A 15625-nucleotide genomic window follows, 5' to 3' on the forward strand; every position below is an offset into this window, starting at 1 on the left:
AATCAATTCCCCATTTCACTGTCATCGCATAGAGAGCAAAACATCCTCGAGAGCCCGTGTTGGGGGGACTGTGTGTGTGGCTGCAAATTGCCCTGCGCCCTCGGGCTCAACCAATCACCTTTGTAGCTGTCTGTTTGTCCCAATGTGAGGTTTAATTTGCAGTCATTGCCTGCAGCTTGTTTGTTATTACACTGTCATTCAGCCCCTCAAACTCACACTTTCTGCAAACTACCATTTCACTGACTGACTTCATTTTTCATAGAAGCACACAATTTATTTTCAAAAATATACTTCATTTATAAACTCCCTTGAAATAAACATGGTCAAACATTTCAAATTGTCATCACAATAACATCGTTTCGTACAATAATATTTACATTATCTCCAGAGGTCCAGATTTACTTGAATTTCTTCAGTTGGATAATGAGGACATTACACACATTTCAATATTTACATTACAATTCTTCTCAAAATATTTACATCAGTCATGTTCCACCCTGTAAAGCTTCAATAATTTTAAACATTTAGTGTTAATCACACATACGAGGTGGATTTTACACAGTTACCAGCCCCTCTTTAGTGTTACTCACACAGACCCGGGGTTTTACCCGGTTACCAGCCTCGGTGTACATTTGCTGCAAGAACTTACACAGTGGCCTTTCCACATCACAGTGGCCTTTCTCCATTGAGCCTTGGCGCCGGGTACCCCAAGCTTGCGTGCGTCCCTCAGCACGTAGTCCTGGACTTTGGAATGTGCCAGACTGCAACACTCAGTCGAGGCCAATTCTTTACCCTGGAAGATCAACAGGTTACGGGCAGACCAAAGAGAGTCTTTCACCGAGTTTATGATCCTCCAGCAGCAGTTGATGTTTGTCTCAGTGTGTCCCCCTGGGAATAGCCCGTAGAGCACAGAATCCTGTGTCACAGAGCTGCTCGGGCTGAACCTGGACAAATCCCACTGCATCTCTTAAACAAAGAACAATACAGCACAGGAGCAGGACCTTCGGCCGTCCAAACCTGTACCGGTCATGATACCAAACTTTGCCAAAACCCTCAGCACTTCCTTGTGCCGTATCCCTCTCTACCCATCCGATCCATGTGTTTGTCAAGATGATTTTTGACCACCATAATGTAGCTGCTTCCACAACCTCCCCTGGCAACGCGGTCCATGCTCTCCCCACTGTCTGCGTAAAAAACCTGCCTCGCACATCCTCTGTAAACTTTACCCTGTGCACCTTAAATCTATGCCCCCTGGTGACTGGCCCCTCCACCCTGGGAAAGATTGCCTGCCCATTCACTCTGTCCATGCCGCTCATAATTTTGTCGGCCTTTATCAGATCACACCTCCGTCTTTCTAATGAAAACAGTCCGAGTCTATTCAGCCTCTCCATAAAGCTCACTTTCCAGACCAGGCAACAGCCTGATAAACCTCCTCTGCATCCTCTCCAAAGCCTGCACAGCCTTCTGGTAAGGTGGCGACCAGAATTGTGCACAATATTCCAAGTGCGTCCTTACCAAGGTTCTGTACAGCTGTAGCATAACTTGCCAGTTTTTATACTTAATGCCCCGTCCAATGAAAGCTGGCATTCCGTCTGCTTTGTTGACAACCTTGTCCACTTCCGTTGCCGCCTTCAAAGATCTGTGGACCTGCGTGCCCAGATCTCTCCGACTTTCTGTATTCCTAAGAGTTTTGCCATTTACGGTATATTTCCCCTCTATGTTAAACCTACCAAAATGCATTACCTCCCGTTTGTCCAGATTAAACTCCATTTGCCATTTCTCTGCCCAAGTCTCCATCCTATGTATGTCCTGCTGTATCCTCTGACAATCCTCAACACTCTCTGCCGCTCCCACCAACCTTGGTATCATCCATGAACTTTCACTCTCCAGACCTCATTTGGAAAGGCACATTCCACATGGAGGCGAGTGACCGTTTCACGCCCCCCTCCCCCCCAGCCACGTCGAGGGCAGCGTGTGACGGCGTTGAGACTTCGGGAGTGCAGGAAGGATCTGCCGGGAGAGTCCTGCTCACCACCAGCCAAGCTGGGGCTTGGTGCTTGTTTGAAAGTTCTGGTGATGACATGACCTGCCAGATGCCTCTGAGAGTCCGCTCAGGGGAACCATCTGACATGATCCACCATCTCTTTTTCCCTAAGGGCCTCGAGGACATTACGAGCAGACCACTGCTTGATCGCCTTGTGGTCAAAGGTGTTTTCCTGAACAAATGTTTCCATGAGGGACAGGTGTTACGATATGGTCCAACTACCAGAGCATCCTGCGGCAATGAGGCCAGACCCATCGTTCGTAACACCGGGGACAGGTAGAACCTCAGTACGTAGTGACACTTGGTGTTTGTGTACTGGGGATCCACGCACAGCTTGATGTAGCCACACACAAAGGTGGACATCAGGGGGAGGCCGGCCTTGTGTATGTTTCTCCCTCCATTATCCAGAGATTTGTACATGCTGTCCCTTCTGTTTGTATATGGGTCCCTGTGATCTCCAGATGAACTTGATGGTGGCTCGGGTGACTGCTGCGCGCAGGACTGGGGAATGGGCCAGACCTGCGCCACGTCCAGCAACACCGAGATCCTTCCCATATAATTACTACAGTGCAGGAGGCCATTCAGTCCATCGAGTCCACAGCGACTCTCTGAAAGAGCAAACCTACCCAGGCCCACTCCCTCGCAACTCCACCTAACACACACACGGAGACACAAAGGGCTAATTTAGCATGGCAAATCCACCGAACCTGCGTATCTTTGACTGTGGGAGGAAACCCACACAGACACAGAATGTCAGGGTCAGAGTGAACCAGGGTCCCTGGCGCTGTGAGGCAGCAGTGCTGACCACTGTGCAGCCCATCATGTTGCAGTTTGTACGTGTTGTTCAGCGCGCTCTTTTCACTTCTGTTTGGAATATAAAATGTGGGTTGGAGCAGGCAGGAGGCGGAGCTGGATGATCAAAGACATTTCACTGCTCTGTCTGTCACTCAGTCTGCTCCCCGCCTCTCTCTCTCAGTCAGGTCGGGGCGGGCTGTATAATAAAGGAAAGAGCAGCAGCTCGTCTCTCATTCGGCAGCGATTTGACTGAACAAGCATCATGTCTGGCAGAGGGAAAGGAGGCAAAGGACTGGGCAAAGGCGGAGCAAAGCGGCACCGCAAAGTGCTTCGTGATAACATCCAGGGCATCACCAAACCAGCAATCCGCCGCCTGGCTCGCCGTGGCGGCGTCAAGCGCATCTCGGGTTTGATCTATGAGGAGACTCGCGGGGTGCTGAAGGTTTTCCTGGAGAATGTGATCAGGGACGCGGTCACCTACACTGAACACGCCAAGCGCAAGACCGTCACCGCCATGGATGTGGTTTACGCTCTCAAACGCCAGGGCCGCACTCTCTATGGATTCGGCGGCTGAGAACATCCATTTGACAATTTAACAAAACCCAAAGGCTCTTTTCAGAGCCGCCCAAATCCTCACATTGAGAGCACTGACCTGAGAATGGCAGCAGAATAACTCATCGAGCTGGTTTACGAGTAAGGAGGCAAAATAAACCAATATTTCCTATCATTGATTTCTCTTTTCACATTACAAGGCGACATGAATCTGCTGGAGAGTCTGAATCACAAAAGCTTTCTCCGAAGTCAGACCTGTCACCGCACGTAGTGAACACTGACATTGTAATGGGAGCGGGAATGAATTCTGAAACCCCGCAGACCCATTGCCCATAAATGGTCTGTTTAGGAAAGCCTGCCGGCTAAAAACTGCCGTCCCCCGGTAAATACCAACAATCCAGGGGAAGCTCATTCCAGCCGGAAGCCTCTGGGAAATTCTCACAAACACGGCACTAAGCGGATCGAGAACAGGTCACCCTTTTTCAGATAAAGTGAGTGGCTCTGAAAAGAGCCTTTGGGTTATTAGATTAAAGAATGGTCGCTTCACTTCTTGCCGGCGCCAGCGCTGCTTTTCTTGGGCAGCAGCACGGCCTGGATATTAGGCAGCACCCCGCCCTGAGCGATGGTCACCCCTCCCAGCAGCTTGTTGAGCTCCTCGTCGTTGCGGACGGCCAGCTGCAGGTGCCTGGGGATGATGCGGGTCTTCTTGTTGTCCCGGGCCGCGTTGCCGGCCAGCTCGAGGATTTCAGCGGTCAGATACTCGAGCACAGCAGCCAGATAGACCGGGGCTCCGGCCCCCACACGCTGGGCATAGTTGCCCTTTCTCAGGTGCCTGTGAACACGGCCCACCGGGAACTGCAGTCCAGCCCGGGAGGAGCGAGACTTGGCCTTGGCCCGAGCTTTACCGCCGGTCTTTCCTCTTCCAGACATTGTCCCAATCTCACAAACACTTTCACACAGAATGAGGAAACCCGCCCACATTCACTTCTCTTATAGCTTCAGGAGGAGTGGCGGTGCACACATTGCTGATTGGTTATCTGAACAACATTGTGCAGCCTGGCACAAACTGACCAATCAGATGTCTGTTTGAAGCACCAATCAGGAGACTCCACGGTGCTGAGGGCGGAAAGTTTGGGCGCCAAATGTTCAGATTCCAACCGAATATTTATTTCAAAGCTTAAAAGAGCGCGAAAAGATAAAAGAGATTAAATTGAACAGGGATCATAAAACATGTGAATAAATCATTTGAGTTTTGAGTATAAGATTTTTGGATTTTCTCTATTTCCCGAGTCCAGTTTCCCTTTATCTGTCAGTTTCTGATTTTGGGTTTTCTCTCTAACAGAACAAACCCAAAATAAATTAAAGCAAAATAATGCGGATGCCGCAAATGTGAATTAATGAGAAAATGCTGGATAAACTCAGCATATCTGGGAGAATCTGTGGAGAGAATCGTTTAAGATCTGGAGAAGGGACGTTTAGATCCGAAATGTTAACTGTCTCCACAGGTTTAATCCGGCTGCTGTTTAAAACGCTTTCAGCCGTCGGCAGTGTCTATTTTATAGCCATCTGCAAACTATAACATTTGTTCCCATTGTAGACTGCTCCCGCTTCCTCAGTGTTAAAAGTGGAGTAAATGTGGATGCTGCAAATGTGAATTGAAGAGAAATGCTGGATAAACTCAGCATGTCTGGGAGAATCTGTGGAAAAGTTTCGGATTTATAAAAGGGGCATTTAATCCGAAACTGTCTCCACAGATTTTTACAATCTGGAGTCCAATCGAGTTTAATCTGGCTGCTGTTTAAAACGCTCTCAGCCGCAGACAGAATGTCTAATTCACAGCCAACTACAAACCTTATTTTAAAAATTCCATATTGTAGACTACTTCAGTGTTAAAAGTGGAGTGAGCAATTTGGAGCTCGTGTCAGTATTGAAATGGAGTTTTCCCACAACACTGGTGTGCTCTCAATAAACTGATCGATTATCGAGGAAGCCTGAAATAGAAAGGGAGGTTTTTGGAAACCTGAACACAAATTGAAAGGGAGGTTTTGGAGTTCTATTGTCTCTCCAAATCTAGCGACAGGGACCGAATATGACCAAGTCAGAAACCAAAGACACAGGGACACCGAGCAGTCACTAAATTATGAGACTTATTTTCAAGGCACGAAGATCGACCGGGCGATAACGACATCACCCAGGATGTTATGTTCCAGTGAAACCCTATTTGAACCGATTTGGGTATTCATAGTCTAATAATAATTTAAAAACGATGGTTTGGCAGCTTTCCAGAAATTGTGGGTGGCTCTTAAAAGAGCCGTTGGGTTTTGATGAGTTTGAGAACAGTTTTACTTGGAGCTGGTGTACTTGGTCACCGCCTTTGTCCCTTCCGACACGGCGTGCTTGGCCAGTTCCCCGGGCAGCAGCAGGCGCACGGCGGTCTGGATCTCCCGGGAGCTGATGGTGCTGCGCTTGTTGTAATGGGCCAGGCGGGAAGCCTCACCCGCGATGCGCTCGAAAATATCGTTGACGAAGGAGTTCATGATGCTCATGGCCTTGGAGGAGATGCCGGTGTCGGGATGAACCTGCTTCATCACTTTGTAGATGTAGATGGAGTAACTCTCCTTCCTCGACCTTCGCCGCTTCTTGCCGCCCTTTACTGCCGGTTTCTTAATGACTTTCTTGGCTCCCTTCTTGGAAGCTGGTTTCGATGTTGGTTTCTTCTCGTCAGCCATCGTCAATTTCACCCAGAAATAAAGCAAACCTCTTCCGAGCGCTGATTAAATAGACAGAGCCTCACATCTATGCTAATGAGGAATGGGGAAAGGAATGATTGTGATTGGACATTGTAAGAATGAGGACAGCCAGTTATATTCTGTTTATTTGACAGGATAAAAAAACAGACCAATCAGAATTAGGATTTTGCACCAATCATAAACCTCAAATTACAATCGTATTACAAGCATGAAATACATTTCAGAAAGAATGTCCCCAGTCCCAGTTTGTCAGTGTGTAAAGATCCACCGGGAAAAGTACCTGGCTGTCGGTGAGAGGGACCCTTCAGCACAGAGAGACTGTGGGATTCCTTCAGGAACTGTGAGTGCCTTGTAATATGTGAGTGTGTGGGATTTACTCACTCTCTGATACAGTGTGGGATATACACACTCTCTGATACACTGTGTGAGTGTGGGATTTACTCACTCTCTGATACAGTGTGAGTGTGGGATTTACTCACTCTCTGATACAGTGTGAGTGTGGGATTTACTCACTCTGATACAGTGTGTGAGTGTGGGATTTACTCACTCTCTGATACAGTGTGTGTGTGGGGGATTTACTCACTCTGATACAGTGTGTGAGAGTGGGATTTACGCACTCTCTGATACAGTGTGTGTGTGGGATTTACTCACTCTCTGATACAGTGTGTGAGTGTGGGATTTACTCACTCTCTGATACAGTGTGAGAGTGTGGGATTTCCTCACTCTCTGATACAGTGTGTGTTGGATTTACTCACTCTCTGATACAGTGTGTGAGTGTGGGATTTATCACTCTCTGATACAGTGTGGGATTTACTCACTCTCTGATACAGTGAGGGATTTACTCACTCTCTGATATAATGTGTGAGTGTGGGATTTATTCACTCTGATACAGTGTGAGAGTGTGGGATTTACTCACTCTCTGATACAGTGTGCGAGTGTGGGATTTACTCACTCTCTGATACAGTGTGTGCGGGATTTACTCACTCTCTGATACAGTGTGTGTGTGGGATTTACTCACTCTCAGATACAGTGTGTGCGGGATTTACTCACACTCTGATACAGTGCGTGAGTGTGGGATTTACTCACTCTGATACAGTGTGAGAGTGTGAGATTTACTCACTCTCTGATACAGTGTGAGTGTGGGATTTACTCACTCTCTGATACAGTGTGTGAGTGTGGGATTTACTCACTCTCTGATACAGTGTGTGAGTGTGGGATTTACTCACTCTCTGATACAGTGTGTGTGTGGGATTTACTCACTCTCTGATACAGTGTGAGTGTGAGTATTACTCTAGCTAAGGCCTAACCAATGTTTTATACAGTTCCAGCATTACCTGCCTTTTCTTAAACTCTGTGCCTCGGCGAATAGAGACAAGGATATCATAGGCCCGGGGTTTTCAAGCTCAGGGTCGTGACCTGTGGGTGGATCTCAGGAAGGTTTCAGGAGGGTGGTAGTTATCCAGATCGCGGAAGGAATGGCCAATGGTCACGACTAGTGTTTACAAATGCCAACCATGATGGACGTTTGAGATTGTCGGCCATTCCGCGCATGCGTCTCTTATCAAGTAGTGCGCAGGCCTGGATCCCAGCAAGTTGGACTGGCTCCTCCTGATGTCAGTGCGCTGTCCCGGGCCAGTTTTATTCAGCAAATTCTGGAGTCCTCCCACCGGAGGCGGCGCCAGCGAGCAGGTCACACGCCCCGTACGCTGACATCACGTGTTCTGGGCGCGAGTGAGATTCCTCCATTTTGCAGCTGCCAGCAGTGCTGGTGTGAACTCCAGGGTCTCTGGGGAACAACCCATGAAGAAGCTGAAAACAGGAACAAAGCAGCACAATGATGATTATTTGAGGGGTGGGTTTATAAATTGAGCCACTGCAATCAGGAGTCAAATTTCATGGGTGTTGCATGTCGTGAATTACTGGCAAGTGAAAGTTTAAAACCCTCAAAATGTCAAAGACATTTGAAGAGTAAGCAGGGCGAGTTCCAGGACAAACCTTTGTATTTTTTTCAGTGGATGCAGTGAGATCTTAAATCATCAGCTGGAGTCATTATCAGAAATGTAACATTGAATAACAAAGCAAGTGAGATCGTGGGGACCGAGCAGGCCCACCTGTCACATTAAAGGCGAGTGGAAATGGTGGGTGTGTGTGAGAGAGAGTGGGTGTGTGTGAGGGAGAGTGGTTGTGTGTGAGAGAGAGTGTGTGTGTGTGTGAGAGAGAGTGGGTGTGTGTGAGAGAGAGTGGGTGTGTGTGAGAGAGAGTGGCTCTGTGAGAGAGAGAGTGGGTGTGTGTGTGAGAGAGAGAGAGTGGGTGTGTGTGTGAGAGAGAGTGGGTGTGTGTGAGAGAGAGTGGGTCTGTGCGAGAGAGAGTGGGTGTGTGTGAGAGAGAGTGTGTGTGTGTGAGAGAGAGTGGGTGTGTGTGAGAGAGAGTGGGTGTGTGTGAAAGAGAGTGGGTGTGTGAGAGAGAGTGGGTGTGTGCGAGAGAGAGTGATTGTGTGTGAGAGAGTGGTTGTGTGTGAGAGAGAGTGTGTGTGTGTGAGAGAGAGTGGGTGTGTGTGAGAGAGAGTGGGTGTGTGAGAGAGAGAGTGGGTGTGTGTGAGAGAGAGTGGGTGTGTGTGAGAGAGAGTGTGTGTGTGCGAGAGAGAGTGGTTGTGTGTGAGAGAGTGGTTGTGTGTGAGAGAGAGTGTGTGTGTGTGAGAGAGAGTGGGTGTGTGTGAGAGAGAGTGGGTGTGTGTGAGAGAGAGTGGGTGTGTGTGAGAGAGAGTGGGTCTGTGTGAGAGAGAGTGGGTGCGTGTGAAAGAGAATGGGTGTGTGAGAGAGAGAGAGTGTGTGTGTGTGAGAGAGAGTGGATGTGTGTGTGAGTGTGTTTGTGAGAGAGTGGGTGTGTGTGAGAGTGCATGTGTGCAAGAGAGAGTGGGTGTGTGTGAGAGAGTGGGTGTGTGTGAGAGAGTGTGTGTGTGTGTGTGTGTGAGAGAGTGTGTGTGTGTGAGAGAGAGTGGGTGTGTGTGAGAGAGAGTGGGTGTGTGTGAGAGAGAGTGGGTGTGTGAGAGAGAGAGTGGGTGTGTGAGAGAGAGAGTGGGTGTGTGAGAGAGAGAGTGGGTGCGTGTGAGAGAGAGTGGGTGCATGTGAGAGAGAGTGGGTGCGTGTGAGAGAGAGTGGGTGCATGTGAGAGAGTGTGTGTGTGTGTGAGAGAGAGTCGGTGTGTATGAGAGAGTGGGTGTGTGAGAGAGTGGGTGTGTGTGAGAGAGAGTGGGTGTGTGAGAGAGTGTGTGTGTGTGAGAGAGAGTGGGTGGATGTGTGTGTGAGTGAGAGAGTTGGTGTGTGAGAGAGAGAGTGGGTGTGTGAGAGAGTGTGTGTGTGTGAGAGAGAGAGAGTGGATGTGTGTGTGAGTGTGTTTGTGAGAGAGTGGGTGTGTGTGAGAGTGCGTTTGTGAGAGAGAGAGTGGGTGTGTGAGAGAGTGCGTGTGTGAGCGAGTGAGCCTCTGTATTTTACATTGTCACTCTTTGATATGTAACACATATTTTACTCTTGCTGCTCTGTTACTGGGGTGTGTGTGAGAGAGAGAGAGTGTGTTTTACCATCACGGTCTCTGTGATATATGATGCATATTTTACTGTGTACTGCTCAGTTACTGTTGTGTCAAAGAGTGTGTGAATATCAAAGTTTGTGAATATGTGAGTGTGTGTGAGGAAATGTGTGCAAGGGAATGTGTCACTATGTCTGCAAGAGTGTACGAGTGTGAGAAATAGTCTGCGTGAGTGTGTGTGTGTTTTACCTTCATTGTCTCTGTGATATTTCACACATATTTTACTGCTCAGTTACTGGTGTGCGAGTGTGTTTATCCTCACTGTCTGGCTATCATATATAATATATTTTACTGCTTACTGCTCAGTTACTTAACTGTGAGAGTGGCGAGAGTGTGTTTTACCCTCACTGTCCCTCTGCGATATATAACACATATTGAACTGCTTACTGCTCAGTGACTGGTGTTTCCATGTGTGAGGCAGTCTGAGAGAGAGGGACTAGGAGTGTGAGAGAGTGAGTGTGTGTGAGTGTGTGTGAGAGTTAGTGTTTGCCAGAGAAATAGTGAGTGTGTGTCACACTGTCTCTCATTGTCCCTCTGTGAAAGATAAAGCATAATTTACCACTCAGTTACTGGTGTGTGTGTGTGAATGAGAGAGTGTATGAGTGTGTGTGAGAGAGAATGTGTGAGAGAGAGTGAAATACGAGTTATATAGCACAGAGACAGTGAGGGTAAACACACTCACACTCTCTCTCACACGCCAGTAACTGAGCAATAAGCAGTAGAATATTCAATATATATCACAGAGAGACAGTGGTTACTATCACAGAGGATACTACACACACTCATAGGTCGATTGTCCCGAAAGACGAGCTGTTAGGTAATTTGGACATTCTGAATTCTCCCTCCCTGTACATAAACAGGCGCCAGAATGTGGCGACTGGGGGCTTTTCACAGAAACTTCATTGCAGTGTTAATGTAAGCCTACTTGTGACAATAAAGATTATTATAAGATAGAGTCATATCTGTGTGTATGTGTTAACCTCACTGTCTCTCTGTGATATATAATGAATATTTTACTGCTTACTGCTGTGTGGGTGTGTGAGTGAGACAGTTTGTGTGTGAGTGAGACAGTGTGTTTGGGAGTGTGTTTGTGAGTGAGACAGTGTGTTTGGGAGTGGGTGTGTGAGTGAGGCAGTGCGTTTGGGAGTGTGTGTGTGAGTGAGACAGTGTGTTTGGGAGTGTGTGTGTGAGTGAGACAGTGTGTTTGGGAGTGTGTGTGTGAGTGAGACAGTGTGTTTGGGAGTGTGTGTGTGAGTGAGACAGTGTGTTTGGGAGTGTGTGTGTGAGTGAGACAGTGTGTTTGGGAGTGTGTGTGTGAGTGAGACAGTGTGTTTGGGAGTGTGTGTGTGAGTGAGACAGTGTGTTTGGGAGTGTGTGTGTGAGTGAGTCAGTGTGTTTGGGAGTGTGTGTGTGAGTGAGACAGTGTGTTTGGGAGTGAGACAGTGTGTGTGTGAGTGAGACAGTGTGTTTGGGAGTGTGTTTGTGAGTGAGACAGTGTGTTTGGGAGTGTGTGTGTGAGTGAGACAGTGTGTGTGTGAGTGAGACAGTGTGTTTGGGAGTGTGCGTGTGAGTGAGACAGTGTGTTTGGGAGTGTGTTTGTGAGTGAGACAGTGTGTTTGGGAGTGTGTGTGGGAGTGAGCCAGTGTGTTTGGGAGTGTGTGTGGGAGTGAGCCAGTGTGTTTGGGAGTGTGTGTGTGAGTGAGCCAGTGTGTTTGGGAGTGTGTGTGTGAGTGAGACAGTGTGTTTGGGAGTGTGTTTGTGAGTGAGACAGTGTTTGGGAGTGTGTGTGTGAGTGAGACAGTGTGTTTGGGAGTGTGTGTGGGAGTGAGCCAGTGTGTTTGGGAGTGTGTGTGTGAGTGAGCCAGTGTGTTTGTGAGTGTGTGTGTGAGTGACACAGTGTGTTTGGGAGTGAGACAGTGTGTTTGGGAGTGTGTGTGTGAGTGAGACAGTGTGTTTGGGAGTGTGTGTGTGAGTGAGACAGTGTGTTTGGGAGTGTGTGTGTGAGTGAGACAGTGTGTTTGGGAGTGAGACAGTGTGTTTGGGAGTGTGTGTGGGACTGAGCCAGTGTGTTTGGGAGTGTGTGTGTGAGTGAGACAGTGTGGTTGGGAGTGTGTGTGGGAGTGAGCCAGTGTGTTTGGGAGTGTGTGTGTGAGTGAGACAATGTGTTTGTGAGTGTGTGTGTGAGTGAGACAGTGTGTTTGGGAGTGAGACAGTGTGTTTGGGAGTGTGTGTGTGAGTGAGACAGTGTGTTTGGGAGTGTGTGTGTGAGTGAGACAGTGTGTTTGGGAGTGTGTGTGTGAGTGAGACAGTGTGTTTGGGAGTGTGTGTGTGAGTGAGACAGTGTGTTTGGGAGTGTGTGTGTGAGTGAGACAGTGTGTTTGGGAGTGTGTGTGGGAGTGAGCCAGTGTGTTTGTGAGTGTGTGTGTGAGTGAGACAGTGTGTTTGTGAGTGTGTGTGTGAGTGAGACCGTGTGTTTGGGAGAGTGTGTGTGAGTGAGACAGTGTGTTTGGGAGTGTGTGTGTGAGTGAGACAGTGTGTTTGGAAGTGAAACAGTGTGTTTGGGAGTGTGTGTGGGAGTGAGCCAGTGTGTTTGGGAGTGTGTGTGTGAGTGAGACAGTGTGTTTGGGAGTGTGTTTGTGAGTGAGACAGTGTTTGGGAGTGTGTGTGTGAGTGAGACAGTGTTTGGGAGTGTGTGTGTGAGTGAGACAGTGTGTTTGGGAGTGTGTGTGTGAGTGAGACAGTGTGTTGGGAGTGTGTGTGTGAGTGAGACAGTGTGTTTGGGAGTGTTTGTGAGTGAGACAGTGTGTTTGGGAGTGTGTGTGTGAGTGAGACAGTGTGTTTGGGAGTGTGTGTGTGAGTGAGACAGTGTGTTTGGGAGTGTGTGTGTGAGTGAGACAGTGTGTTTGGGAGTGTGTGTGTGAGTGAGACAGTGTTTTTGGGAGTGTGTGTGTGGGTGAGACAGTGTGTTTGGGAGTGTGTTTGTGAGTGAGACAGTGTGTTTGGGAGTGTGTGTGTGAGTGAGACAGTGTGTTTGGGAGTGTGTGTGTGAGTGAGACAGTGTGTTTGGGAGTGTGTGTGTGAGTGAGACAGTGTGTTTGGGAGTGTGTGTGTGAGTGAGACAGTGTGTTTGGGAGTGTGTGTGTGAGTGAGACAGTGTGTTTGGGAGTGTGTGTGTGAGTGAGACAGTGTTTGGGAGTGTGTGTGTGAGTATATGAGTGAGTGTGTGTGTGTTTATTGTCGCTGTCTCTCTGTGATGTATAACAGCTTTTACTGCTTACTGCTCAGGTACTGGTGAGTGAGAGTGTGTAAGTGAGAGAATGTGAGTTTTACCCTCACTATGTATCTGTGATATATAACACATACTTTACTCTTACAGGTGTGTGTGTGTTTTACCCTCACTATGTATCTGTGATATATAACACATATTTTACTCTTACAGGTGTGCGTGTGTGTTTTAACCTCACTGTCTCTCTTTGATATATAACACATATTTTACTCTTACAGGTGTGTGTGTATTTTACCCTCACCCTGTGATATATAACACATAGAACATAGAACATAGAACAATACAGCGCAGTACAGGCCCTTCGGCCCACGATGTTGCACCGAAACAAAAGCCAAACTAACCTACACTATGCCATTATCATCCGTATGTTTATCCAATAAACTTTTAAATGCCCTCAATGTTGGCGGGTTCACTACTGTAGCAGGTAGGGCATTCCACGGCCTCACGACTCTTTGCGTAAAGAACCTACCTCTGACCTCTGTCCTATATCTATTACCCCTCAGTTTAAAGTTATGTCCCCTCGTGCCAGCCATATCCATCCGCGGGAGAAGGCTCTCACTGTCCACCCTATCCAACCCCCTGATCATTTTGTATGCCTCTATTAAGTCTCCTCTTAACCTTCTTCTCTCCAACGAAAACAACCTCAAGTCCATCAGCCTTTCCTCATAAGATTTTCCCTCCATACCAGGCAACATCCTGGTAAATCTCCTCTGCACCCGCTCCAAAGTCCTTCCTATAATGCGGTGACCAGAACTGTACGCAATACTCCAAATGCGGCCATTCCAGAGTTCTGTACAGCTGCAACATGACCTCCCGACTCCGGAACTCAATCCCTCTACCAATAAAGGCCAACACTCCATAGGCCTTCTTCACAACCCTATCAACCTGGGTGGCAACTTTCAGGGATCTATGGACATGGACACCTAGATCTCTCTGCTCATCCACACTTTCAAGAACTTTACCATTAGCCAAATATTCTGCATTCCTGTTATTCCTTCCAAAGTGAATCACCTCACACTTCTCTACATTAAACTCCATTTGCCACCTCTCAGCCCAGCTCTGCAGCTTATCTATATCCCTCTGTAACCTGCTACATCCTTCCACACTATCGACAACACCACCGACTTTAGTATCGTCTGCAAATTTACTCACCCACCCTTCTGCGCCTTCCTCTAGGTCATTGATAAAAATGACAAACAGCAACGGCCCCAGAACAGATCCTTGTGGTACTCCACTTGTGACTGTACTCCATTCTGAACATTTCCCATCAACCACCACCCTCTGTCTTCTTTCAGCTAGCCAATTTCTGATCCACATCTCTAAATCACCCTCAATCCCCAGCCTCCGTATTTTTTGCAATAGCCTACCGTGGGGAACCTTATCAAACGCTTTGCTGAAATCCATATACACCACATCAACTGCTCTACCCTTGTCTACCTGTTCAGTCACATATTTTACTCTTACAGGTGTGTGTGTGTTTTACCCTCACTATGTATCTGTGATATATAAAACATATTTTACTCTTACAGGTGTGTGTTTTACCCTCACTATGTATCTGTGATATATAACACATATTTTACTCTTACAGGTCTGTGTGTGTGTTTTACCCTCACTATGTATCTGTGATATATAACACATATTTTACTCTTACAGGTGTGTGTGTGATTTACCCGCACTATGTATCTGTGATATATAACACATATTTTTCTCGTACAGGTCTGTGTGTGTGTTTTACCCTCACTATGTATCTGTGATATATAACACATATTTTACTCTTAAAGGTGTGTGTGTTTTACCCTCACTATGTATCTGTGATATATAACACATATTTTACTCTTACAGGTGTGTGTGTGTGTTTTACCCTCACTATGTATCTGTGATATATAACACAGATTTTACTCTTTCAGGTGTGTGTGTGAGTTTTACCGTCACTATGTATCTGTGATATATAACACATATTTTACTCTTACAGTGTGTGTGAGTTTTACCCTCACTATGTATCTGTGATATATAACACATAATTTACTCTCACAGGTGTGTGTGTGTTTTACCCTCACTATGTATCTGTGATATATAACACATATTTTACTCTTACAGGTGTGTGTGAGTTTTACCCTCACTATGTATCAATGATATATAACACATATTTTACTCTTACAGGTGTGTGTGTGTGTTTTACCCTCACTATGTATCTGTGATATATAACACATATTTTCCTCTTACAGGTGTGTGTGTGAGTTTTACCCTCACTATGTATTTGTGATATATAACACATAATTTACTCTTACTGGTGTGTGTGTGTTTTACCCTCACTATGTATCTGTTACATATAACACATATTTTACTATTGCAGGTGTGTGTGAGTTTTACCCTCACTATGTATCTGTGATATATAAAACTTATTTAACTCTTACAGGTGTGTGTGTGTTTTACCCTCACTATGTATCTGTGATATATAACACATATTTTACTCTTACAGGTGTGTGTGTGTTTTACCCTCACTATGTATCTGTGATATATAACACATATTTTACTCTTACAGGTGTGTGTGTGATTTACCCGCACTATGTATCTGTGATATATAACACATATTTTTCTCGTACAGGTCTGTGT

At 46.9% G+C, this 15625-nt stretch overlaps 1 protein-coding gene and 1 long non-coding RNA gene across 5 annotated transcripts in view; both read right to left on the reverse strand.

Annotated features, from left to right (window-relative positions):
• Positions 1 to 5665: 5665 nt before the first annotated feature.
• LOC140400149 (histone H2B-like) lies at positions 5666 to 6153 on the reverse strand. Its single transcript, XM_072489618.1, has one exon. The coding sequence runs from the start codon at positions 6118 to 6120 to the stop codon at positions 5734 to 5736; it is 387 nt and encodes a 128-aa protein (XP_072345719.1). The 5' UTR covers positions 6121 to 6153; the 3' UTR covers positions 5666 to 5733.
• Positions 6154 to 6248: 95 nt separating this feature from the next.
• LOC140400061 (uncharacterized) overlaps positions 6249 to 15625 on the reverse strand; it is a 66771-nt gene continuing 57394 nt past the window's right edge. For all 4 annotated transcript variants that reach the window (XR_011938024.1, XR_011938021.1, XR_011938022.1 and 1 more), the window contains one exon: positions 6249 to 7950. This is a non-coding gene — a long non-coding RNA (uncharacterized lncRNA). The remainder of the gene's footprint in view (positions 7951 to 15625) is intronic.

This window comes from Scyliorhinus torazame, chromosome 24 (assembly GCF_047496885.1).
Source record: "Scyliorhinus torazame isolate Kashiwa2021f chromosome 24, sScyTor2.1, whole genome shotgun sequence".
NCBI classification, from domain to species: domain Eukaryota; kingdom Metazoa; phylum Chordata; class Chondrichthyes; order Carcharhiniformes; family Scyliorhinidae; genus Scyliorhinus; species Scyliorhinus torazame.